The following is a 27,217-nucleotide window of genomic DNA, read 5'->3' on the forward strand; positions in this document are numbered from 1 at the left end:
ACCAGTTTTAGCAGCATTGATTTTATCTCATTTAAGAATTTCTTTCTTACACTCTGTTAATCCTGATGGTGGTTCTTTCCCTGGTAGTTGTTGCAGGTTTATCCCCTTAGAGTGTTGCCCTCTGCTGGCTCGTGTTGGTATTTAGGTGAAGACTCAAGAAGACATATGTAGATTTCAAGAAGTCATTTTTTACAAAACTTCCTCCTCTCTCATGGTCTGCATCACAAATGCTAGCTGCTTCAACCTCTCCAACCTGTAATCTCCGTCTCCTGGGCTGAGTGCGACTGCTGTTCTCTCTTTAGGCTTCCCATCCCTGTCCCACGCTCAGGCACATGATGATGCGCAAGGCTGGAGTCATCCTAAGATTGACCTTATTTGATTCCATACTCTCAAGGGTCACATTTTTGCACTACTGTCCAATGTCTTAAAAAACTTGTTTCATATAGTTAACTAGTTTTCTCATTTAATAGCTGATATGATACCTGTCACTCTGCAAAGACTGTGACTAGATTTCCATCCATAATTCTGAACTCCTGCTGGACACATGTTCTCAGGGCCCCTCTTCTGGGCAGTGGGAAGGTGGGAAATGTGCCTAGGTTAGGGCTTGGTTCTTTAATCTTTGACTCTTCTCTACTTTTTGATCTTCTCTGGAACCCTGGTTTTGCTCCATAAGACTTCTACCCACACCCCACACCCCAAGAAATGGTTCACTTTTTTAGGAATAGTTTCTCAGCCACTTCTGCGCATAGAAAGTTGAGATCTCAAAACTTCTTTTTTCATTTTGAACTGGTACCACCCTTTTTATCCCAAGCTGCCATATCTTTAAAAACCTAGGAAGTGTCAAATTGTAATCCTCTTGCGGAAACAAAGTCACACCCATAAATCCCTGTGTATCAGGTCCTGCCTTATGGGGTCTATGAGTCAGCATTTTATGGAATAATCTTAGGATTCTTTCTAAATATTTTTGTATTGCTGAGAGAATCTGTGAGGTACTACCTTCAGTCTTTCAGAGGTTTTAATGAGTCTCTGACCACCATCTGGTCTTGACCTTCAGGTAATGTTTTACTGGCAGCACCCTGGATTTTATCTTTGCCCTGGGGCCATTTCTTACTTTGAGAAGATTTCACCAGCTGGAGACACAGTCCCGGGGCCACTAGAGTCTCTCTAAATTCTTCTTCAGAGCTGAACAGTTTCTAATTAGCTTCATCGAACATTTTCTGCCTTCTGAGTAATGGCAGGCGATAGCCTTGCAAATTTTTCCATCACATTTTAATAAGCTCTGCAGGCTCATCTTTCTCTAGGTACTAATAGCAATTTTCTTGTTGCTTTTCCAGTTCTTATAGTCTCCTCATGACTGTCCAACACTGATGGGAAAAAGCCAGGGCTCTACATTAGAGTTTCTTTGTGGCTGCCCCCAATCTTTGGTTCCGGGACTGTTTAAGGGAGCTCTTGCTACATAGCAAACCAGTCCAACCTTTTGGGTTTAAAACTAAGATTCTGCATTTGCGCAGAGCTTGGCAAAGACATGGTATCAGTTGCCATGATCTAATGTAGCTGCCGTAGCCAAGAGAGCTACCTTCCCAGCCTGGTGCTGACACTCAGCCCACTGAAATGGCTAATGGTGGGCTGAGCCTCTCTCTTTCTCTCTGCAGTCTTGTGTCCTACAGGGATTTTCTCTTTAACCAGAGTTTTTTACACAGTATCTTGGGACTGAAAGACTATAAGCGTGGAAGCCTTAAGGCCTGTGAAGGGTTAGTGCCAGAACTGGTACAACATCACATCCACTGCATACCAAAGTAAATTGTAAGGGCAGTTCAGATGAAAAGGGATTAAAAATTGGTTCTACCTCTTGGTAGAAGGAGTGACATGAATTACTGACAATCACCTTTGGAGACAGTCCATCTCATTCATTCATTCAACAGATAATACTGGAATGTTTAGTATGTCTTAGACACTTAAACACCTTTGTGTTAAAAACAAAGTCAGTTCTCTTATTGTTGGGTCCCCCAATAATGAGTCCATGGTCAAAGGAGAGAGACTGATACAAAGCAAAGGTCAAGCAAAGCTTTATTTTGTGCCAAGCATCAAAAATTAAGCCGACCGTTTTGTAAGGGCCACCCCTTACAGAGAGGGCAACCCCTCCCTGCTTTCCAGACTAACTTTTATAGAGCAAAGACCATGTGGTTGGGCCTGGCCACACACAGGTGGCGAATGAGATTGTAACACACAGAGAAAGCTGCACAGTCATGCTAGGTCACACACGGGTGGCCAATTGAACTACAGTTCACCCCATAGTAGCTATTTGAACTAGCCTATCACCTTGGTGAGAATTGGCGCCCAAAAGGCCAGGCGCACACTCCTTGGTAGCTAGAGAGACGGTATGCGAGCTCTACTGACTGGCCGGACGTCTCCACCTGACCCGACTCATCCCTGCATTTGGGCTGTTATCTCCACCTGACCTGACCCGCCCTTGTATTTGGGCTTTGTTACCTGGGACTGGTTTCCCGGACTTGCTTTTAAGTAAGTTCCCTGGGGGCTCAATCCCAGGACTCTGGGATCATGACCTGAGCGGAAGGCAGAGGCTTTAACCCACTGAGCCACCCAGGCGCCCCCAAAATGATTTTTAAAAGAGTATAAGTTTAAAAATATAGACTGTGTGTAATGTTTTCAATAGCTATTAGGATGTAAAATGAAAGAAATTTTTCATTATGAAGTATGAGAAAAAGTGAGAAGTATAGTCCCCTGTGTACCCTCATAGTGCTTCTGTCTCACAAAGAATCAAGATGTAGCTTTCATCTCCATACATGTTAAAATATACAAAGAAATTTGCACAGGAATTCTGCAAAAATAATCTCTAATTTTAATATTAGGACTAATGTTATTGAAGTTCCAATACTATGCCCTAAAATTTTATTTTTAAAGCAAACTTTCTTAATAACTTTAAAAAAGTATAACAGTATAAGGTGTTATTAAAATTTAATTAAAGTACTATTAAGATCGTATTTTAAATTATAACATTTTGTATATAATTTAGAACATATAACATAAGAAGGGGGGATGTATATTTCAAAAGTAAACAAGCCAGGGAGCTCTTGCTATGTTTTTATGTATAAATAAGTAGATGTTTAGGAACTTAAAAAATACAGATGCATCTAAATACAGGTAGGTATATATACAAAGTATTGGAATCACACAGTTTTTACATCTTGCCTTTTCTTGTTAACATTGTATCAGGAACAACTTCCATGTCACTAAGTGTTTTTCACAAACATGGTTTCAAGGACTATGTAGTAAGTCATCATCCACCTGTGCTTTTTAAGCTATGGATCCATTTGGAAAATATTATATCATATTTGAATGAGAAGAAGTATGTTCTGTGGAGAAAAAAAAATTGAGAAAAAGAAATTTGGAACATACAGTATTTAAATTTAGAGAGGTTTCAGGCACATGGACCAGCTTTTATTAAACAATGCACTTTCTATTCTTCAGTTACCTCATGCTATTTTCCAGTTCTGAGGTTCAAGTTTAAGACTTTTATGTATACATGACTTTTTGTTCCTGAAGTTAGATGACATATTCCCACAGACTCCTTGACCAAAATGAATTTTGTGAGAAAGGACGTTTTCATTGACCAGAAAGAATTTGTATTTTATCAGTTGATGTCAAATGTAAAAAACAGCAGATATCAAAGTTCCTAACCATTCTTTTCTTTGTTATTTCTATTGAGAAATGAAAACAAATTAAAATATAACATTTTATATTAAATTTCCCCACTTTGAGGGGATAAAAATGAAATACAGAATGTGTAAAATCAGATTAGAAGAGGAATGTTCTTTCATTTCCAAAACTCTCCAGGTGGCCTCAGCTGTTAAAGAAGATACATTTTGCAGTTGCTGGGAAGACAGGATCAAGAATGTCCATGTGGGTGTCACCATTAGAGCATTAATTGTTCAGCGACAAAAAAACAAAATCTAACAAAACAACAACAACAACAAAAAACTATGTGCTTATAACACACGTGTTTAAAAGAGCAAGGACAGAAGGCTGTAGAAGCCAATGATTTTACACATTTTGTCCAAAATCCCATAAGTGCTGTCCCTGGTACCCCAGACACTTTCCCACATACTCTGTTCCTTTTGTCTTTACCCTCTTTCTTTTCTTCTACCATCTTGCTCATTTTTAAATTTATTTTGGTGACTGAATTAGGATCGCTAAACAAACTGCAGTTCTACAGAGATAAATTTTTTTAAAAGGTCTAAAACTTAGAAGGTGGAAAAGCCAGACATGTATTTTAATTTTTATCTTTTGAGTAGCAATATAGCTTTGAGTATTTCTTTTTTTTTTTTTTTAAAGATTTTATTTATTTATTTGACAGAAATCACAAGTAGATGGAGAGGCAGGCAGAGAGAGAGAGAGAGGGAAGCAGGCTCCCTGCTGAGCAGAGAGCCCGATGCGGGACTCGATCTCAGGACCCCGAGATCATGACCTGAGCCGAAGGCAGCAGCTTAACCCACTGAGCCACCCAAGCGCCCCTAGCTTTGAGTATTTCTGACCTAAGTTATAAAAAGGTAGACTTGAAGCGGGGGGCACTATAGACAGTGGAACTTCTCAAATATTCGTTTGCATAGGGATGACCCAGAGAGGTGTTTCTAGGTTCAGAAGCTTACACGCCACCGGCTCTCACTGAGATTTTAAAAGGTTGGAGGATGCATCAGAATTTGAATTTCAAATAATTCCCAAGTAATTCTTATATGCATGGTTCTCTAATCATAAATTGGAAAATACTAGCCAGACCATAGGGTACAGGAATGTGTACCCTTAGAAGTGATAGTTTTCTTATATATGAAATGAGAGGAAAAAAATCAACTTCATGGCCTTATTCGAAGCAACACATTAGTTCTGACTCAGCTGGGCTGGTCTTAAGCTACTGTGAAAGAGAATTTATTTTCTTTTTTTTTTTTTATTTATTTTATTTTTTTTTTAATTTTTATTTCCAGCATAACAGTATTCATTATTTTTGCACCACACCCCGTGCTCCATGCAATCCGTGCCCTCTATAATACCCACCACCTGGTACCCCAACCTCCCACCCCCCGTCCCGGACTCTGAAAAACAATCTGAGAATTTATTTTCTGAGCTGTATTGTTAATGTGTAAAATATATTCTTTCCTACCTGCTGAAATGGGCCTGAAATTTTAGAATAATCTATAAAGAACTTGCCTGCACCTTTCTGCTATGATCCAGGTGAAAAATCAAACACTGGGGAGTTCAGTAGCAAACCATACAGTTACAGAGCCTTTGTACCATAGTGTGAATAAAGAATCCACGCGTAGGATTTGATGGAGGAAAGCAAGAAAGCGAGTGGTAGCTTAAGGGCATGTGGATAGGCGAAGAGCTGGGAACGCAAAGACCTGACTCCCAGGAGTTTGCCCAAGGCAAGCCCTGAACATGTAGGTGGTAAACTGGTTACCCTGTTTTCAACACCCTAAGTGATTCTCTGAAGCCACGAGAGGAGTCAGCCCTCCGATGACCTGAACAGCTGTTGAACTGTGGTGACGTCTGACATTCCTAGTTTTGATGCAGTTCTTCAGTACTCTGTGGGCGTGACCAGATTTGATAAGCATCGCCTTAGAGTCCTTCCCAAACTTCTGTCATTCCCATAGTACCGTCACGATTTTAGCCATCTCCATGGAACACCTGTACCAGCTTGAATATTTCCCTTTAAATTTATTCACTGTTTTATCAGTTTTGTTGTAAAGGAATTTGATATCATTATTGTTCGTTGAAAACCAGCACACGCACCATAAATCACAATGCAATGACAACAAGATGTGTTATTAAATGCCAGCTGAATATAGCTGCTTTCTGAAGACTGGCCCTAAGGCCTTCTGTGTACTTGATGAAAACAGAGATTGGCAAGTGATGGTACTGTCTCAACACTTCTCTCATTTCCAACTGGTGCTCCCTACTTGATATAATCAGAAGAGGTGAAAGAATCAGAAAAGGACTAAGGTTCCCATTGTGTGATTTGATATCCCTTAGTGTTGTGTTTGTGTGCTTAGAATAGCCCACACTTCAGATCACTCTTCAGCAACATGGACAGGCCCCCTTCCCTGAACACGTGGCATCTTACCTAATTTGAAAAATGAGTGTAACTCACTAGGGTTCCCTGAAACCTCTTTGTAAACATACCAGGATCTGAAAAATTAATGAACTTTAAAGGGAAATATTTTGTATGTGGAAAATATTCACATGAATGGGTATTTATTAAATATTTTATGTAGTGCGGGTTGTTAGCTAGAAATCTGTCATGTTTCATGGTCCTTACTCTCTTGATGATATATCAAAAAGCCTGTACATTGGAAAGCAAGAACATGAGCTTTCCTTTCCTTTCAATTTATCTTTCTTTTTTAGTTTTTTTTTCTTTTTTGAAAATTTTATTTAAATTCAAGTTATTTAACATGTAATGTATTATCAGTTTCAGGAGTAGAATCTAGTGATTGATCACTTACATATAACACCTAGTGCTCATCACAGCAATTGTCCTCCTTAATGCCCATCCCCCACCCACCACCCCTCCAGCAATCCTTACTTTGTTCCGGATGGATAAGAGTCTCTTATGGTTTGCTTCCCTCTCTGTTTTTAATCTTATTTTATTTTTCCTTCCCTTCTCCTATAATCATCTGTTTTGTTTCTTAAATTCCACATATGAGTGAAATCATATGGTATTTGTCCTACTCTGACTGACTTATTTCACTTAATGTAATACACTATAGTTCCATCCACATTATTGCAAATGACAAAATTTCATTCTTTTTGATGGCTGCGTAGTATTCCTGTGTGTGTGTGTGTGTGTGTGTGTGTGTGTGTGTGTACACACATATCATCTTACATCTTTTTTTATTTTTATCTTTTGAATTTTATTTATTTATTTGAGAGCAAGAACATGAGTAGGAGTGGAAGGCAGAGAGAGAGGGAAAAGCAGACTCACCACTGAGCAGGGAGCCCAACATGAGGTTCCACCCCAGGACCCCAAGACCATGACCTGAGCCAAAGGCAGACACTTAACAGACTGAGTCACCCAGGTGTTCCTGTACCACATCTTCTTTATCCATTCATCTGTTGCTGGACATCTGGGCTCTTTCCATAGTTTGGCTATTGTGGACATTGCTGCTATAAACATTAGAGTGTATGTGCCACTTTGAATCACTATGTTTGTATCCTTTGGATAAATACCTTTTAGTACAATTTTTGGGTCATAGGGTAGCTCTGTTTCTTAACTTCTTCTTCTCCCTACTGTTTTCCAAGTTGGCTGTACCAGCTTGCATTCCCACCAAAAGTGTGAGAGGTTTCTCCATTTTCGGTATCCTTGCCAACTTTTATTGTTTCCTGACTTGTTCATTTTAATCATTCTGACCAGTATGAGGTCAACTTATCTTTGAATAAATTTGGAGCTCACTTCCACGGAAACCTGACTGAGTTATGAATAAAAATAGTTAATTAACAAGAAGTTTCACAGTATTTGGCATATCAGTCCGTGTTTGTATACTTATTTGCCAGGAGGCAGTGTAAGAATAAGAGTTCAGGCAGGCCCACCATTTATAATCTAAGTTAACAACCTGCAACTGCTTACTTCACTTCTTAAAACCCTTAGTTTCCTCATGTAAAAAATGAAAATCATAATTAACCCACAGGGTTGTTGTATTAATGCACTTAAAAATAAAACAATATACATGTTAACTATGCTGGAATTAAAATTAAAATCTTGATTAAAAAAAAACACAACTAACTAAATATATAAATAAACCAAAATGGAACAAAAACACCAAAAGAAATGATATAATGAAATAAGACACTGAGCACATTTATTGTCATTGTCATAGGTATTATGATCTTGATGATAATGACTATTCTAACATTTTATATGATAAGGAAAAGTAATAGGCTTGAACCTATGCTTGAACCTAAGCTCTTCAGTGTTTTTAATCTAGGATATCTTCATGCCTGTTTTGAAATCTCCATGGCAATTCCTATTGAAAGAAGTAAGACGCCAGCAAGGTTTTATATTCTGAAAGCGGGTGCTTGTTTGTATCTTGGAAGTCAGATTGCAAATATTCTTGCATGCACTTGGTGAAAGTGCATTCCTTAAAAGAGTGTGTTTTCTGACACAAACTTAGAGTCGTATTTTATATATCATGTGATTCACTCATTGCAATGGTGGAATGCAGTGATTTTTGACAAATTTACCAAGTTATGCAGCCATTACTACCTAACGGTTTGGAACATTTTCATCACCCAAATAACATCCCTTATGCCATTTACTTATTTCCAGTAGCCCTCATTTCCCGGGCAACCACTAATCTACTTTCTGTCTCTATAGAGTTTCCCTTTTCTGGATGTGGAATTATTCAATTTTGGGCCACTTGCATCCAGCTTCTTTTGCTTAGTGTAATGTTCTTAAGATCCGTCCGTGTTATACATATATCAGTAGTTTGTTGCTTTTTGTTGATGAATAGAATTTCATACTGAGGACATACTACATTTCGTTTATTCATCTATCTATTGGTAGATATTTCTGTTGTTTCCATTGTTTGGCTTTTACCAGTAATGTTGCCATGACCATGCATGCACAATTTTTTGCATGGACATAAAATTTCACCTCCTGGGTATATGCCTCGAAATAATATTGTCATATCTATGTTTAACACTTGGAGAACTGGCAAACTGTTTTCCAGAGTGGCTGCACCATTTCATATTTCTACCAGCAATGGATTAATGTGCCATTTTTTAAAATTCTAACCGTTTCAGTGAATGTGCAATGGTATCATGGTTTTAATTTGCATTTCCCGAATGACTACTGATGTGTATCTTTTTATGTGTTTATGTTTATGAACCACTTACATGTGCCCCTTAGAAGTCATATGGTTTTAAAATGTTTGATCCCTCTGATTATCTGGATAATTTATTATTATAAGGAAATGGTTAAAAATTGCTGAAGAATCAAAAATAATATTCTGGAAGTTTCTATTTAGGATCACAATAAATAACTGTGATCCCACAGGAACATGTATCTTCATAACCATGAGGATATCACTGTGGATATTCATTTAAAACTCTCTATTCAGGGGCACCTGGGTGGCTCAGTGGGTTAAAGCTTCTGCCTTGGGCTCAGGTCACGATCCCAGGGTCCTGGGATGGAGCCCCGCATCGGGCTCTCGGCTCGGCGGGGAGCCTGCTTCCCTTCCTCTCTCTCTGCCTGCCTCTCTGTCTACTTGTGATCTCTGTCTGTCAAATAAATAAATAAAATCTTAAAAAAAAAATAAAACACTCTACTCATAAAATAGAACTCTACACATATAGAATATGAGCTTAAGAAAGTGGGGAATTTTATGAATCTTGATCACCTTTTTTATCCCTCGCACTTAGAAAAATGTCTGACACAGCATAGGCTCATAATAAACCTATGTTGAATAAAAGGATATAAGGAATATATTTTGAATGTATTTATTGAATGAAAGGATGCCAGTATTTTTGATATCTCAGTAAGTAGAGAATTCATGTGCTTATTTTCATAGCCTTCAATTTAGGAAGCCTGAAACTTGTCATATTTCAAGACAACTTCTAAAATTCTGTCAGGATATCATTTTTGTCAACTGACGCAAAATGCCTGCCTGTGTCAGTACAGAGTCATAATCTTATGAATGGGTTTGTAATTTCCCAAGAGCTACAGCTCTAAATTAAGCTCAGTACCTCTGTTTGTTTTGTACTCCAGAAATGCTCTCGTGAAGATGAGTGCAGCCCACTCCCAAAGTGAACTAGATTTTGATTAATAACAAAACAATGAAACATAACCAAAACCCCTTTCTACTACTCAGTAAAATTTTATTTCTCTTTCTTCCTGCTTACGCTGACTTTTTTAAAAAATGGTTCAAGTGGAAAACAGCACTAATAGAATAAATTTCTGTATATATGGGAGCAAAGCATCCTTTCCAACAAGAAGCATGACAGATTTTAGTATGAGACACCCAATAAGTGTACAACTGGATTTTTTTTTAAGCTTTTTGTCCTTTCCCTCAATATATATATCCACAAAAATAAACTGGGATGGTGTCATCTAGCCTATACATTAAGAATGCTTTTGTGTTAAAACAAAAGACTGCTGGGGCACCTGGGTGACTCAGTCATTAAGTGTCTGCCTTCGGCTCAGGTCATGATCCCAGGATCCTGGAATCGAGGCCGGCATCAGGCCCCCTGCTCAGCAGGGAGCCTGCTTCTCCCATTCCTACTCCCCCTGCTTGTATTCCCCCACCACCCTCTGCCCCGGTGGAATAAATAAGTAAAATCTTAAAAAAAAACAAAAACAAAAAAACTGTTTAAGTGTTCAGAGAAGGAATGAGTTTTGCATGGACTTGGCTGGTTTTGGTGTTGATTTGTAGACTCACCTGGATATATCGGCAAATCCTTTTAAGTTCCTTTCAGCACTATTAGAGATTCAGCGAGGCTTCTATTTCCTTTTCTCTATAAGACACAAAGGTTTTGTTTTCTACCTTACTGACTTTACTGGAAAAAAATAAGGTTTCTGGAAAAGAATGTTTCATCATTCATTGTTTATCCCAGTATCAGGTAATCAAAATTCTCCAAACATGTGGTTGTTATGGAAGAAAATGGGCAATATGCAGTAAAGTCAGTGTTGGGACACATTAATAAGAAAAAAATAAATATATATATATAATATAAATTAAGAAAATATTGATTGCTATTTAGTTTTTGTTAGCTAGAAAATTATTATGATATTTGGTTCCATTTTATTTTAAAATAGAAAGATCAACGTATGTATGTTTTAAATCCTATTAAGAATATTTAAAAATACATTTTTTAGCATAAATATACCCCCTTAGCACCAGAACCTCAACAATGCTTCTCTGGGAAATCCATAGTTGCATAATCTGAAATCTCTAGGAAAAAAATAAATTGTTGACTGTATCATGATGAGCACATTTTTTTGTTTCTCCTGAAATTCCATCTGCAGAGTTTAGTAAAGGGAAAAATATGTAAGCAAACAATATAAAATTGTCAAGTAACTAAATGCAGCTGTAACTGTTTAATTGTAGCTGAGCCAAATTCATTAACTGTTTGCCAAGATTTTGAGGACCATATGAAACTGAAATTGCAACCTATAGCCCTTCAAGTCTTCGGTACAGTTGAAGAAAGGGCTATGTGATAAAGTCTCAGGTATATACATTTACTAATGTAAAAACATGGAAACTGGTAGAGCCATGTAAACTCTCTGTGAAAGAATGCCTTCAGGGTCTGTATGTTAGGAGTCAAATGTTAGGAAAAATAGTATATCCCATTTAAGCAAGAACAGAAAGCTTCCCACTTATAAAATCTAATTAGATAATTACATAATCATAGTATACTTAGATGATATAAAGTATTTTGTCTAGTTATTTTTATTGATGAGCCATTCCTAGAGGAAATGTGAAGTGAGCAAGGGATGTCTTACCCCACCTCCCTCAAACCATAGTCACATAATCCATTGAATAGTGCTATTTGCCTAGTATAGTTTTAAATTTCCTGTAAAGGGATTTTCTTATATCTCTCACTGTGATTAGTCTCTTTACACCCACCTAAAAATGGGTCATTTAGGTCAACAATAATCTTCTAATCTTTTTCATCAGTCTTACATTTTTAGACATTTATTTTACACTTTGTGAGTTTAGGAAATTATGTTCCATTGAATAGCCAGGGAAAATGATAACGGGTAGCTATTACTTCAACATGACTCCCAACCTAGATTAATATTGGTCATTTTGGGGCAGCTGGGAGGGTCAGTCAATTAGGCGTCGGCCTTTGGCTGACATCTGTCCCTTCCATCTGTCCCCAGGTGGAGGCCCACATTAGGCTCCATGCTTGGCAGAGAGTCTTCCTCTCCCTCTGCCCTTCACCCCACTTGTGCTCTTTCTCTTTCACTCTCTCTCTCAAATAAATAAATAAGATCTTTAAAAAAAAAAAAAGAATGCTCATGTTTAATAAAAAACCCTGAGCGAACTCTCTTCTTCATCCTTGGGCAAGTTTAGATACTCTGGAAAACCTCAAAGGCTTGAACTTTCTCCTAAAACAGTTACAAATAAATGCAATGAAGATCTGGCACTAGTTAGCGAGAACAAAGTCCAACATTTATACTCAGTCAATCAAGAAGTGTCTTAGTTTTCTTTGTACCCGACTGGAGATATATATATATATATACATATATATATATATATATTTTAATTCTACAAAGAACAAAATATATATTTATGTGTATGCAATATGTAGGTGTATGTGTGTATATGTGGTGTGTATATGTGTAGGATGTAGAGATACCCACACACGTAAAATACAATCTCTGTGGTTTGTAAACAGGCTATCCCTAAACCCTAATCTCTGTCATTGGTGACTTTCAAATCATTCCTTAGGTCTATCCTTTTTCTAAGCAATTATATGCATCATTAATACTGAGTAGGATCTCAGTTTAATAAGAAAATCTTTGTGACTTCATTGACTTCAGCTTTAATTTCTATAGAAAAAATTTTATGACTTGCTCTTAAGACTTTGGATAATATTAATGTCATTTATAGCATGACTGTATCATATGCATTTGAATATTGCTTCTAAGGTAAATTTGTATATAACATTGATACTTAGGTCCCAAATCACCAGAGTTGGAGGGACATATTAACTCATATTAATAGCCTTGTTGATTAGTTAGTAACCAACAACACACTGTTTTAAAATTATTTGTTTTTGTGGTGCTATAATTGACATAATAACATTGTATAAGTTTAAGGTACACAATGTGTCGGTCCGTTACATTTATGTATTGCAGTATGATTACACCATAGTGTTAGCCAACATCGCCCATCAGGTGACATAATTATAATTTCTCTTTTTGTGCTGAGAGCTTCAAGATCTAGGCTCTTAGCAACTTGGAGGCTTATAAAATAGCATCTTTGACTATATTCAGTATGCTATACATTGGATTTTCAGAACTTATCTACTGCCTGAAACTTATGGTTTTAGTCTTTTGTTACTGTTGTTGGAAGTGAATGCATATGTTTGTACGAGGTAGCCTGTTAAAAAGGTTATACTGATATAATACCTCTTTAAGGAAACTTCTGTGAATATTCTACATCAAGCCTTATAAATGTCTCAATCCCACTATACTTTCCTCTCCAGTGAAAGCATCTTGGTACTATAATGGAAAAAGACTGTATTTTCATTCTTTAATATAAGAATTTAATTTACTTAGACATATTAGCTATTTATAAAGTGAATTGATACTCTGTACCTCAAACTAAATGATGACAACTCTAATGAGTGATGTATAAACTAAGTATATATGTTTCTTTGTTATATATATTTATCTATATATGCTTATACATTTTCCCTTTGAATTCAAACACAGTATTCAAAAGCTACATAGCAAGGCATTTTACTTGTCTTTTATATTTATTTGTAATTAATCATTACCATCTATATGTTTATGTTCAGGGGACTGGGTATAGGAAGATAAGAATGCAACAGCAAAACCAGCTGGCATTATGTTACATTAATGGAGATGAGTGATATGAACTTGTACTTGAGCAATGTCACTGAGACTACTGAAAAGGGAATTGATTCATAACGTTTTACATCATAATATATAGGTTTCAGTCATGAGTATCTTATAAACTTTCCAGGGGATTCCAATGGGTAGCTCAGTCTGAGAATCACTAACCACTGTTAGATTTAGGGTGTCGGGGAAAGCAAAATTTAGTCTGACTTCTAGGTTTCGTGTTTATTTGTATAAATGGTGCTGCCATCCATGGTTGAGAAAATGGCAAAGAAGGAATAATTTTATGGCAACGTTTTTTTGTTGTTCTCCAGCTTTGTTTATATGTAGTTCAAAGTATGTATGGAACATCTACAAATTCAATGGAAAGGTCTGTGGTGAAGGGGTGTGTTTTGTCGTTATTATAGAAAAGTGACAGTTGAGCTCAGAGAGCATGCATAGATTCCAGGAAAATGGCACTTAGAAGCCAGTGAAAGAAAAACCGGGGAGCTGCCTGGTAAGGAATGATGGCCAAGTAAGGAGGAGGAGAGTGGCAAATAATGACAACAGAAATAACAATAATAATAGTAATGAAATGAGAAACACCTATGGGAAATATTCATCAAAAAGAACAAATGGACAAATATCCATGATTTTTTTTTTTTTCCAGTTTGGGGATGTAGCTACTTTCTCTTTGAGAGGTCTGTTATTTGGACTCACCAAACTCAAGTTGCTCAAAAGAATCTCTTTCTACAGGGACACTACAGAGTATCTTATCTGTTACTTTGTGTATCTTATACACATGTCAGTGTGTGGAGGCACACACGTGTGCATGCGTGCATTCATGTGCTGGTGTGTATGGTGTGCTGGTTGTATATCAAACTACCAGATATTCTTTTTATGTGTTCAGCTAGTGCTGTGAGGGAAGCATCTATGCCCGCATACATCTATACATATGTGTAATTCCAGGAGTAGGAAAGGAAAGGTCAATGTGACAATTTCATTTAAGTATAACAGTGTTTCTGGGCCAACGTTACTCCCACCTGTCTTCTGTCAGGGAATGCTGGACAGATGAGTGTATAACTAGTAGAGTCCCATGGGTGATAGAGTGGCCAGATTGGATTTTGTGACCCTGCGAGCATTCCACATCAGAATTGCCTCCTTTCCTTGGAGGTTTTCTACCTCCAATGCGTGTTCCATATGGTTGCTTCTCGACCATGACAGCATGTGGGAATCATCTGAGCAGCTTTTTGAAAGTCTCCCTGCCCCACCAGTTATATCAGAATATATAGGACCCATGCACCAGTATTTTGAAAGACTTTCCATGCGACTCTAGGGTGCAACCAAAATTGTTGACATTTTTCTCTATCACATCAATCTGTCTGACAGTATTTCCATAAATCCACATTATCTGCAAGTGCGTTTCTAACTCTCTGCTAATGTTTCCTTACCTAGTACCTTAGCAGTACAATTAATGGTTTTATGGGTATGCATAGGAGATGTGGATTTTGGATTAGCTACCTCAGACTGCCATGATGAAATGTCACAAACTGGGTGATGTAACCAACAGAAATTTCTTTTCTCGTGGCTCTGAGGCTGGAAGTCTGAGATCAGGGTGCACGCTCAGTCAGATTCTGATAAGGGCTCTCATTTTGGCTTATAGACAAATGTCTTCTCCGCCTGGGCTCACATGGCCTTTTATCCTCACATGTATAAGGGACCAAGAGGTTGGGGAGAAGGCTTGCTGGTGTCTTTTCTTCCAAGGGCACCCATCTCATCAAACCAGGGTCCTATTCTCATGACCTCTTCTAGCCCCAATTATCTCCTAAAGGTTCCAGCTCCAAATACCATCCCACCAGAGGTTAGGGCAACAGCAGATGAAAGAGGGAGGGGGCATAGCTCAGTCCACAGTGGAGATCATCATTCCACTCTCTGCCATCATTACTTTTAAGCCAGGAATCTTGTTTAAATTAGTGGCAGAAACACTAACTCAGTGTAGTCCAGACAGGTTAAAGTGTCTTCTTGTTGTATGTAATTCAGTGGTGACACATAAAACAGTGAGCCATGACAGAACCAGATTCAAGTTGCACTGCTGAGAAGTGTAGTGGTTTTGACAGATAAGTTTAAAAATAAAAAAAAAGTTTGAACAGAGCCAGGCTTTTCTTGTAAACATTTAGTTTCATTTGGAACTGCTTACTACCTTCAGATTTGCTTTTCTCTGCCTTTGTGAATTTGGTGGAAAGAACAACATGTTGATTAAGACAATTTGATGGCAGTCTTCACCATGATAAGAGTGGCTGAATGGCTTCAGTCTCCTGTATGTTCTCCCTGGAGTTTGATGGACCTGACTTTTTTTTTTTTTCGTAATTCCAAGCGCATTTTGGGTCATCTCATTGTGTTTGTGTGTTGCAAATAAGTTCATAGTATCTTTAGTAATTTCCGGTGTGGATGCATTGGAAATGTATTGATTCAATAAAATCAACAGATGATGTTGTGTTCTGCCCGTAGCATCCAGGGTGAAAAATTCTCATTTCTAATTACCAGACCTCAGAGTTTCAAGGTTTTGCTTGTGTAGTATTATACTTCTAATTACTGTGGCATTTGAACTGATCCATGGATTAGAGTCTGTTTATCAGGGAAGGAGTGGGTGGAGATAGCAGATGAAGGATTGTTGTCACACTTCTTTATCCTTATTCAGATTAGTAAGAGCGGCCTATATGGTACACAGAGTATAAATAGAGAAGACGATTTCTGGGAACTGTAAAGAACATTCTTTTTCTCTCTCTCTCTTTTTTTAAAGATTTTATTTATTTACTTGACAGAGAGAGAGATCACAAGTAGGCTGAGAGGCAGGCAGAGAGAGAGAGGGGGATTCAGGCTCCCTGCTGAGCAGAGAGCCTGATGCGGGGCTTGATCCTAGGACCCTGAGGTCATGACCTGAGCTGAAAGCAGAGGCTAGACAGTGAGGCGCAGATGGCTGCCATTTTGTGCAGTGGATATGCAGAGAGATTTTTCAGACAAGCACCAGACTTCCCGCTGCAGTGGGTGGCATTCTGGCAAGAAGGGCAGATGGACTGTGGGCCCCTTGAGGTGAATCAGAACCACCATACATACTTGCTTCTGGAGTCTTCCCAGAAGCAATTGCTTCCTTCCATTCAGTGGGAAAGGACAAAGCCAAAAATGAGAATGCCAGGAAAATGTAGGTGTCTCAATGTCCACAGAATAATCCGAGTTTAATAAAGCCCCCAAAAGAGAGTAATGTATTTTTAACTTTTAGTCCTGAATTAAAAATTTAATAACCTTTGTTAATTGAAAAAAAAGGGGGAAATATTTGGTCGTTTTTTTCTTCCTCATTTCTACATAACTAACCCTGTGTGGGTGTGTACTCTAATGCTAGAAAGCTAATGTAACGCATCACTTTAGGGAAGGAATAAAATCGTCATCCCATCCACGTCTCTTGCCTTGATTCATAGCTCAAATATTTCTATTCTTGGAACATTACTGCAGCTCTGATGCTAAGAAAATTACCGGTGGATGAAGAATGATTCTGCGGCCTTTCATCCTTCACAAAGTCTGCGCCCTGTGACTCATCTGACTTGGCAATGGTGCCATCTAGTGTTCACACGTCCTCAGTACTACAGCTCAACTTCATTAGAAGCGACATAGTAAGAGTAGCAAGCAAGTTACTTCTAAACAGTGTGCCGGGGAGAATCAATGAGACACAAGAACAGCATTTTTCAATGTGTATTTCTTATTTATCATTATCGCCTAATTTGTTTATTACATTTTCTTCGCAAAGATTTTTTATGTATTCTATTTATATAGTAAGACAACTGCACAAATTATAGATAATATACTCCATGTATTGAAGTTATACTTACTTTATCTTTCATTTTGGTATTCTTCTCTGTATCTTCAAATAACTCCAACACACTAGTCTTTGTCTTTGAAGGCAACACAACCAGCCTAGTCACGGGTTGGGTTGGCTTAGAGAGGAAACAAAAGACGGAAATCATTTATTGTAATATTTGATTGCACTGCCTGTCCTGTCCCAGGCTGTGTTTTGTAAGCACTCATGATTGTACCTTCAGGGGTTGGGTTCTTCACTACATAGCCAGAGAAACACAGAAGGGCTTTGATATGCATGGAATAGTGTTAAAAAAAAAAAAAACCCACCCACAGACAAATAAACCTAGTCTTACCATTGACACTATGTTAGGACTATCTGTTTTAAAAAGTTTGTAGAAAGTAGTTTAAGGAATTAGTGAGCTTGGGCTCAGTTTTTGAGATGTCTCACGGATGTGATTTTTATTTTCTTTACTAGCCTTTGACTTGTCTTCTATATTGCCTATAAGTTCAGAATTTTAAAACAAAAAACCTATATTTATTTATGAAAGAACAAAATTAATTTAAGACAAGCCTTATTAGATCACCTCCATCATTTTAACATCTGCAGAATGGTTGACAAAACACCTGCTTTGACTGACTTCAACCCTGAAATGAAGAGGCTCAGCCTTCGCCCTCTCTACTATGGGGAAGGTAGAGTCCCAGGCTCTGTGAGAACACGGCCTATAGGCAGAGCTCATCCAGTTCCACTCTGAACTTGGCTCTCCTTTAGCTTTTGTTACCTGCTCAAGGACAAGATGTTCCCCCTCACTTGTGGCTCTGTTTACCTGCCTTGCTTTAAGCAGGAGTGAACTTCTTTAGTGCTTCTGCTCTCACTTGATTAATTATCACACCCCTTCACACCTTGGCCTATGCATCATTTCCTTGGAGAAGCACTCCAACCCCTCATTAGCCCTCACTTGTTATTAGATATCATCTGACACTTTTCCTTACTACCACTCACCACACTTTGCAATTATATACTTGTGTTATTATCTACTTAATATGCCCTATCCCCACTAGATTATACATTTTGAACAGACTGAAATAATCTTTTTTTTTGACCATTTGAGGTCCTACTCACTGTGTGTTTCTGTAGTTCAATACAGAGTAGGCATGTGGGAAATAGATGATGAAATCAAAGTAAATCCAAAATTGAGAACTGAGATGCCCGTTGTCCCAGCCCCTGTAGTTTTGTATGTTAGCTCTGTTTCCACATCACCCTTGAGGCAAGAGAATATTCACTGAGGCAGGAAATTCAACAGTATGGTAGCTTTCAAGGTATACCTGTCTGGGGACATGTCACTTCCTACAACTCAGTCTGGGAGTGGGATGTTCATTCTCAATACCTACTTGAATCCCTGACCTTGTTCACTGCCACTTTTCTACTTCTCAAGGTCAATTGGCCTTTCACTCCCTGCCCACCAGTTCCTCCTTGCCACACTTTGTACCCTTCACCCAAAGTTAAATAAATAAATACACAGCCAAAATTCACCTCCTGTAGTATTTACTGTCTGCCATCTTCATGGAATAATATGGAGATAGAGAACACAAAGTATATTGGCTCAGTCAGTTAGGCTTCTGCCTTTGGGCTCCGGTCATGTTCCCAGGGTCCTGGGCTCGAGCCCCACAATGGGGTTCCCCGCTCTGAGGGGAGTCTGCTTCTCCCTCTGCTTCTGCCTGCCACTCTCCCTACTTGTATGTGCATGCTCTCTCTGTCTCTGTCAAATAAAAAATAAAATCTTAAAAAAAAAAAAAGAAATCCTATCACTCTCATGGTCAGTAGGGAATAAAAATAAGTTTTGTACATTATACAAAGGGCAGGTTTTGTTTTCTTTATTCATTTTTGTAGTATATTCCTTCTCTTTCTAGAAGACCCTAAAGATTCCCAACTATCTTAGAATATTAGACAAGAAATCATGCTGAGAATCAATCACCTTCAAAATAAGTTCTGCTTAAAAAGTTATAACATGTAATACTAAGTTTCTGATGTCTGTAGCCAATCACCAATATCTTCTAAAGAAGAAGAAGTGAAGCTATGATTCCAAACTGATTGTGACATTGAATACATGTATGCACACCTCGATGGATTTGGTGTTTTTTGTTGATTGTATTCTATTTCATTTAAAGTCTGGTATATTGGCCCTGTTTTCCAAAGTTAACACTTCTGCTTAATGTCAAGTACACACACAAGAAAAGTATCTGAACGTCTGACTATTTTGAAACCACACTGCAGCTTCCCAGAGTCCTTCCAGACCCCTCTCCCCTCCACCTGTGGTACAGCATGTCACAGGCATTGTGAACGTGTGTGCTTCTTCCAAGCTGAGCTTCCTGACTGAATTGCCAACTCGTATGGAATTCTGACTCTTCGATGTGTATTTGATGAAAAACTAAGTCGGATGAAGTAAAATAAAGTTTACTCCAGAGAATATCTTCCTACTTCTGTCTCCACAGCAACACGGATGTACACACAGTGGCATCACTTCTTAAACTCTATCTCCGAGAACTTCCGGAACCAGTTATTCCTTACGCAAAGTATGAAGATTTTTTGGCCTGTGCCAAACTGCTCAGCAAGGATGAAGAAGCTGTAAGTTGATGTATTTCTTTCTAGAAAAACCTTCATTTGGGTTTTTTTTTTAAATCAACGTTCTTAGTTTTTAATTTGTTAGTTTCCTTTTGTCGCATCCTTGGACTATTTTCCACTATTGTATTTATTGACATTACACGAACTTAGATATCACACACACAAGTCAGGTCCCATTTTTAATCCCCTCTCTTATCAAAAAGAAAACTGCAAGTTAATAAATGAAATGAGCCGTCCTTGCCCACTTTGCTCAAGTGGTTAATTGTGGGCTACATCAGGCCAAACATTCCATGAACAAATTGGATGCCTTATTTCATATTCTCTTTTTCATTGTGAGCCCCTCTAAATTACCTAAACAATGCCTCCTACCAAATCTTATCTACCATTTTTTCCATTTTATTTACTTCTTTTCAGTATTCCAGAATTCATTGTTTATGCACCATGCCCAGTGCTCCATGCAATATATGCCCTCCATATTACCCACCACCAGGCTCACCCAACCCCACCCTCTCTCCACCAAAACCCTCAGTTTGTTTCTCAGCAACCACAGTCTCATGATTCGTCTCCCCCTCCAATTTCCCCCAACTCACTTCTCCTCTCCATCTCCCAGTGAAACAAATAAGTGAAACCGTGTGATAATTAACTCCCTCTGCTGGACTTCCTTCCCTCAGGATAATCTCCTCCAGTCCCATGCATGTTGCTACAGAAGTTGGGTATTCATCCTTTCTGATGGAGGCATAATACTCCATTATATATATGAAGCATATCTTCTTGATCCATTCGTCCGTTGAAGGGAATCTTGGTTCTTTCCACAGTTTGGTGACTGTGACTGTTGCTTCTCTCTACCATTTTTAAAAACAGCCTTATTGAGATATAGTTCATATACTATACAATCACCTATTTGAAGTGTTTAATCAGTGCATTTTAGTATACAGTTGACCCTCAAATAACATGGGTTTGAACTGCATGGGTCCTCCTACGCACGGAAATTTTGCAATACAGTGCGATAAATGTACTTCCTCTTCCATATAATTTTCTTAAGGTTTTCTTTTCTCTAGCTTACTTTATTGTAAGAATACAGCATATAATACATAAAACATACAAAATATTTCTTAATCAACTGTTATCAGGAAGGTTTCCTGTCAATAGTAGGCTATCTAAGTTTGGGGGGGAGTCAAAATTACTCATGGTTTTTTGAGTTGGGAGAATTGGTGTCCCTCACCCCTACATTGCTCAAGGGCCAACTGTTCCTCAAGAGTTGTGCCACCACTGCCACAATCTAATTTTAGAATATTTAACACATTTTCATCATCCTATAACTAGGTCCATACCTATTCCCCTGGCCCCACCTTCCCCAGCCCTTGGCAATAACTGATCTCTTCTGTATGTATAGACTTGCCTATTTTGGCGATTTCATATAAACAAAATCATTCACTACATTGTCTTCTGTGACTGGCTTCTTTCACTGTTTTCAAGGTTTATTCACACTATTCCACATATACTAGTATTTCATTCCATTTGTTTTTATTTATTCATTTATTTATCCAACCCTCAGTTGTAGCATATGTGGGTTGTTTCACTATTATTATTAATGCTGCTGTGAATATTCATTTGCAAAGTTTGGCATGGACATACATCTTCATTTCTTCTGGGTTTATACCCAGGAGGCAGACTTGCTGGGCCATGTGTAACTCTGTGTTTTCTAAAGAGGCTCCGTCATTTTTAAATTCCCACCAGCAACTCGTGCAGATTCCAACGTCTCCACACTTTTACCGACACTTGTTCTCTCTCTTTTTTATCATAGCCATCCTAGTGTATGTAAAGTGAGATCACCTTGAGCTCGAGTTGCATTTCCCTGACGGTTAATGATGTTAAACATTTTTCCATGTACTTATTGGCTCTTCACATATTTTCTTTGGAAAAATCATTTTCCCATTTGTAATTGGGTTGTCTTAATTTGAGTTGTGAAGGTTCTTATAGTTTAGATTGCAAACCTCTTATCCGATATATGATTTGATTTGCAAATATTTCTCCCATTCTATAGGTTGTCTCTTCAGTTTTTTAAAGATTTATTTATTTATTTTGGGGGTGGAGGGCAGAGAGAGAAGGAGAGAGAATTTCAAGGAGACTCCCCACTGAGCACAGACCATGACTCTCATGACCTGAGGCAAAATCAAGAGACAGATGCTCAAAGAACTGAGCCACCCAGGCACCCCAAGTCTCTTCAGTTTTTTGATGGTGTCCTTTGAAGCACAAACGTTTTTAATTACAATGAAGTCTAACTTATCTATTTTTCTTTTGTCACTTGTGCTTTTAATGTCATATCTAAGAAATACTTAACCAAGCTCACCAGGATTTATTCCTATACTTTCTTCTAAGATTTTTGTAACATTAGCTCTTACCTTTAGGTCTATGACCCATTTTGAGTTAATTTTGGATTATGATATGAGGAAAGGTCCAACTTCAACCTGTGGCATATGGATATCTGGTTGTCTCAGAACCCTTTGTTGGAAAGACTGTTGTTTCCTCCACTGGATTTTCTCGGCACTCTTATTGAAATTGCTGCCCGTTTTTATAAATGAAGTTTTACTTTGTTATGTAATGTTGTCTGTGGCTGCTTTTGTACCACAACGGGAGAGTTGAGTAGTTGAGACAGAGACCATATGTCCCAGAACGCTTGCGATATTTACCATCTGGCCTTTTTCAGGAAGAAGAACAAATTAGATTACATTATCCATTAGCATTTCTGGGACCATTTACATTTTAGAAGCTCTACAATGAGAAGAACCCATGCAATTAATCCTTTTGTGAAATGTCCATGAATAGTGGGCTTTTCATTCTCTATCCCCGCAAACGGTGTGTCTTACACATGGTCCATCTTGAGAGACTTATTTGTCAGTAGATGTGTGTTTGTCTCTGTTTTGGGAATGTCGGAAATGAGAAAGATCCTCACTACATTAAGGCTGCTTTTTTCCCCAAATAACCTTATTATAAATGAGGTTGTCTTCCCTTTTTAGTCAACTGTGAGCAAGTATTAATAATGTTAGAAAGGCTTCACTTAACATCTGTTTCTCCACAAATAGTACTTATGGAAATATTTTAAATACTTTTTCACATCTTTGAAAATATTTGCCAAATCCTCTCTGTAATGGCGGCAAGTTTTCAGGACAGGATTCCTCACTGATGATGTGTGAAACTAATGAAAAAAGAACTGTATACCCAGTTTTCATTTGCTTTAATTCCAAGGCCAACACTTAGATAACATTTATTCTCCATTTCTTTTTACTCAGGGTGTTAAGGAATTAGCAAAGCAGGTGAAGAGTTTGCCAGTGGTCAATTACAACCTCCTGAAGTATATTTGCAGGTAAGAATTGTCCTAAAGACAAAACTAAAGAGAACGAGACTATATGTAGCCTGATACTAACTTATAAAATCAGTGACTTGCTCTGTGCTCTAGTGTTGACCTCTGTAAAATTAAGAAGTTTGATAAGATAATCTCAAGGCTTCCTTTGAGCCCTGAAATTGCTCGACTTTGTCATTTGTTTCTGAGTCTGTCTTACATCTACATATTAGGGATATGTTGCTTCAAACTTCCAACAGTTGTTTGTACATGTGCTGTGTACCTTCATTTAGAGAAGGAGCATTTCCCTTGGCATGAGAAAGGCCTGTACGGGAGTCCAGTTTCTATCACTGACGTCTTATGTGTCTGTATGTAATTTTCTTTTCCTCTCTAAGTGTCCTACTAGTTAAAAGAGTATTGAAAACACACATTCCACAAAGTTGTTTTAACATTTAAATTACATTATTAAATTGAATAAATATTATTTTCTTTCTGTTTTTCTCTTACTACAAGACTTATTGAAAAGACATTACTGTTTGGTTCTTTTAGGACACTAATTGTACCTGATAAAGCTCTCACTCATGACCATATTTCCCTATGGCTTGGGATGGTATGTGCCATGTCTGTCCCCCTGTTTAAAAACCATATGATTTCACTCATATGTGGAATTTAAGAAACAAAACAACCATGGGGGAGAAAAGAGAGGCAGACCAAGGAACAGACTCTCTCTTTCCTTTTTTTAAAGATTTTATTATATATTTGACAGAAGGAGAGATCACAAGTAGGCAGAGAGGCAGGCAGAGAGAAAGGGGGAAGCAGGCTCCCCACTGAGCAGAGATCCAGATGTGGGGCTTGATCCCAAGACCCTGGGACCATGACCTGAGCTGAAGGCAGAGGCTTTAACCCACTGAGCCACCCAGGCATCCCTTTTTAAAGATTTTATATATTTATTTGACAGAGAGAAAGAGAGTGAGAGAGGAAACAGGGAGAGTAGGAGAGGGAGAAGAGGCTTTCCATTGAGCAGGGGGCTTGATGTGGGGCTCAATCCCAGGACCCTGGGATCATGACCTGAGCTGAAGGCAGACGCTTAATGACTGAGCCACCCAGGCACCCAAGAAACAGACTCTTAACTACAAAGAACAAGCTGATGGTTACTGGAAGGGCGGTGGGTGAGGAGATGGGTGAATAGGTGATGGGGATTTAGAAGGGCACTTTTTGAGATGAGCACAGGGCGATGTTATGGAAGTGTTGAATCACTGAATTGTACACCTGAAACTAATATTACACTGTCTGCTAACTAACTGGAATTTAAATAAAAACTTAAAAAATTGGGAGGAGGAGTCAAGATGGCGGAGAAGTAGCAGGCTGAGACAACATTAGGAAGCAGGAGATCAGCTAGATAGCTTATCTAACCATTGCAAAGACATACAAATCCAACAGGAAATCGAAGAGAAGAAGAGCAACAATTCTAGAAACAGAAAATCAATCACTTTCTGAAAGGTAGGACCTGCAGAGAAGTGAATCCAAAGTGATGGGAAGATAGACCATGGGGGGAGGGGCTGGCTCCCGGCAAGCGGTGGAGCAATGGAGCACAAAATCAGGACTTTTTTAAAAGTCTGTTCCATGGAGGGACATCGCTCCAGAGGCTAAACCGAGGGGGAAGCCCACGCGGGGTCAGCATAACCCACGCCCCGTGGGGTCACAGAAGGACGGGGGTCTCTGAGTGTCACAGAGCTTGCTGGTATTAGAGCGGGGAAGCCAGCTACAGTGACAAAGCCAAGGAGTGAGCTCTCAGCTCAGGTTACCTTGAACTGGGCACAGGCTGGGTGAGCTCGGAGCGCGGCCAGAGGCCACGGAGATGGCAGTGACTGGGCGCTTTTCTCCAAATGCAACCGATTGAGCGCTTTCCTACAAGCACAACCAGAGGCCAGGGAGACGGGGACGGTTGGGCGCTTTTCTCTGAGGGCGCACTGAGCAGGACCCCGAGCTCTCGGCTCCTCTGGGCCAGAGATTGGGAGGCCACCATCTTCATTCCCGTCCTCTGGATCTCTACTGAAAGCACGCAGGGAACAAAAGCTCCCAAAAGCAAACCGAGCGGATTACTTAGCCCGGCCCCTGGTAAGGGTGGTGAAATTCTGCCTGGGGCAAAGACACTTGAGAATCACCACAACAGGCCCCTCTCCCAGAAGATCAACAAGAAACCCAGCTAAGACCAACTTCACTCACCAAGGAGAACAGCGGAATTCCAGAGGAGGAGAAAGCAAATCTTATCTGGACAAAATGACAAGGCAGAAAAACTCACCACAGAAGAAAGAACAAGAGCCAGTACCGAAGGCTGGGGACCTAATCAATACAGACATAGCTAATATGACAGATGTAGAGTTCAGAATGATGATTCTCAAGGTTCTAGCTGGGCTCGAAAAAGGCATAGAAGATATTAGAGAAACCCTCTATGTTGAGATAAAAGCCCTTTCTGGAGAAATAAAAGAACTAAAACCTAACCAAGTTGAAATAAAAAAAAGCTATTAATGAGCTGCAATCAAAAATGGAGGCTTTTACTGCTGGGATAAATGAGGCAGAAGAAAGAATTAGTGACATAGAAGACCAAATGCCAGAGAATAAAGAAGCTGAGCAAAGAGAGACAAACAAATACTGGACCACAAGGAGAGAATTTGAGAGATAAGTAACACCATAAGACAATACAAATTCAAATAATTGGGATTCCAGAAGAAGAAGAAAGAGAGAGGGGAGCAGAAGGTATATTGGAGAGAATTATTGGAGAGAATTTTTCTAATATAGCAAAGGGAACAAACATCAAGATCCAGGAGATGCTAAGAACGCCCCTCAAAATCAATAAAAATAGGTCGACACCTCATCACCTGATAGTAAAATTTATAAGTCTTAGTGACAGAGGAAATCCTGAAAGCAGCCCGGGAAAAGAAGTCTGTAACATACAAGGGTAAAAACATTAGATTGGCAGCGGACATATCCAGAGAGACCTGGCAGGCCAGAAAGAGCTGGCATGATATATTCAGAGCTAGAAACTAGAAAAACATGCAGCCAAGAATACTATATCCAGCTAGGCTATCATTGAAATAGAAGGAGAGATAAAAAGCTTCCAGGACAAACAAAACTGAAAGAATTTGCAAACACCAAACCAGCTCTACAGGAAATATTGAAAGGGGTCCTCCGAGCAAAGAGAGACCCTAAAAGTAGTAGATCAGAAGGAAACAGAGACGATACACAGTAACAGTCACCTTACAAGCAATACAATGGCATTGAATTCATATATTTCAATAGTTACCGTGAATGTTAATAGGCTAAATGCCCCAATCAAAAGACACAGGGTATCAGAATGGATAAAAAAACAAAACCCATCAATATGCTGCCTATAAGAAACTCATTTTAGACCCAAAGACACCTCCAGATTTAAAGTGAGGGGGTGGAAAACAATGTACCATGCTAATGGACATCAGAAGAAAGCTGGGGTGGCAATCCTTATATCAGATCAATTAGATTTTAAGCCAAAGACTATAATAAGAGATGAGGAAGGACACTATATCATACTCAAAGGGTCTGTCCAACAAGAAGACCTAACAATTTTAAATATCTATGCCCCTAACATGGGAGCAGCCAACTATATAAACCAATTAATAACAAAATCAAAGAAATACATTGACAATAATACAATAATAATAGGGGACTTTAACACTCCCCTCACTGAAATGGACAGATCATCTAAGCAAAAGATCAACAAGGAAATAAAGGGCTTAAATGACACACTGGACCAGATGGACATCACAGATATATTCAGAACATTCCATCCCAAAGCAAC

At 38.7% G+C, this 27,217-nt stretch overlaps 1 protein-coding gene across 8 annotated transcripts in view; it reads left to right on the plus strand.

Moving 5' to 3' along the window:
- The window catches only part of ARHGAP24 (Rho GTPase activating protein 24), a 509,415-nt gene that overhangs the window by 458,185 nt on the left and 24,013 nt on the right, over positions 1 to 27,217 (plus strand). For all 8 annotated transcript variants that reach the window (XM_032332776.1, XM_032332774.1, XM_032332777.1 and 5 more), the window contains 2 exons: positions 19,913 to 20,045; positions 23,333 to 23,406. In XM_032332776.1, the coding sequence (XP_032188667.1) occupies positions 19,913 to 20,045; positions 23,333 to 23,406 (207 nt within the window). The remainder of the gene's footprint in view (positions 1 to 19,912; positions 20,046 to 23,332; positions 23,407 to 27,217) is intronic.

Source organism: Mustela erminea, chromosome 2 (genome assembly GCF_009829155.1).
Source record: "Mustela erminea isolate mMusErm1 chromosome 2, mMusErm1.Pri, whole genome shotgun sequence".
In the NCBI taxonomy this organism is placed as follows: Eukaryota; Metazoa; Chordata; class Mammalia; order Carnivora; family Mustelidae; genus Mustela; species Mustela erminea.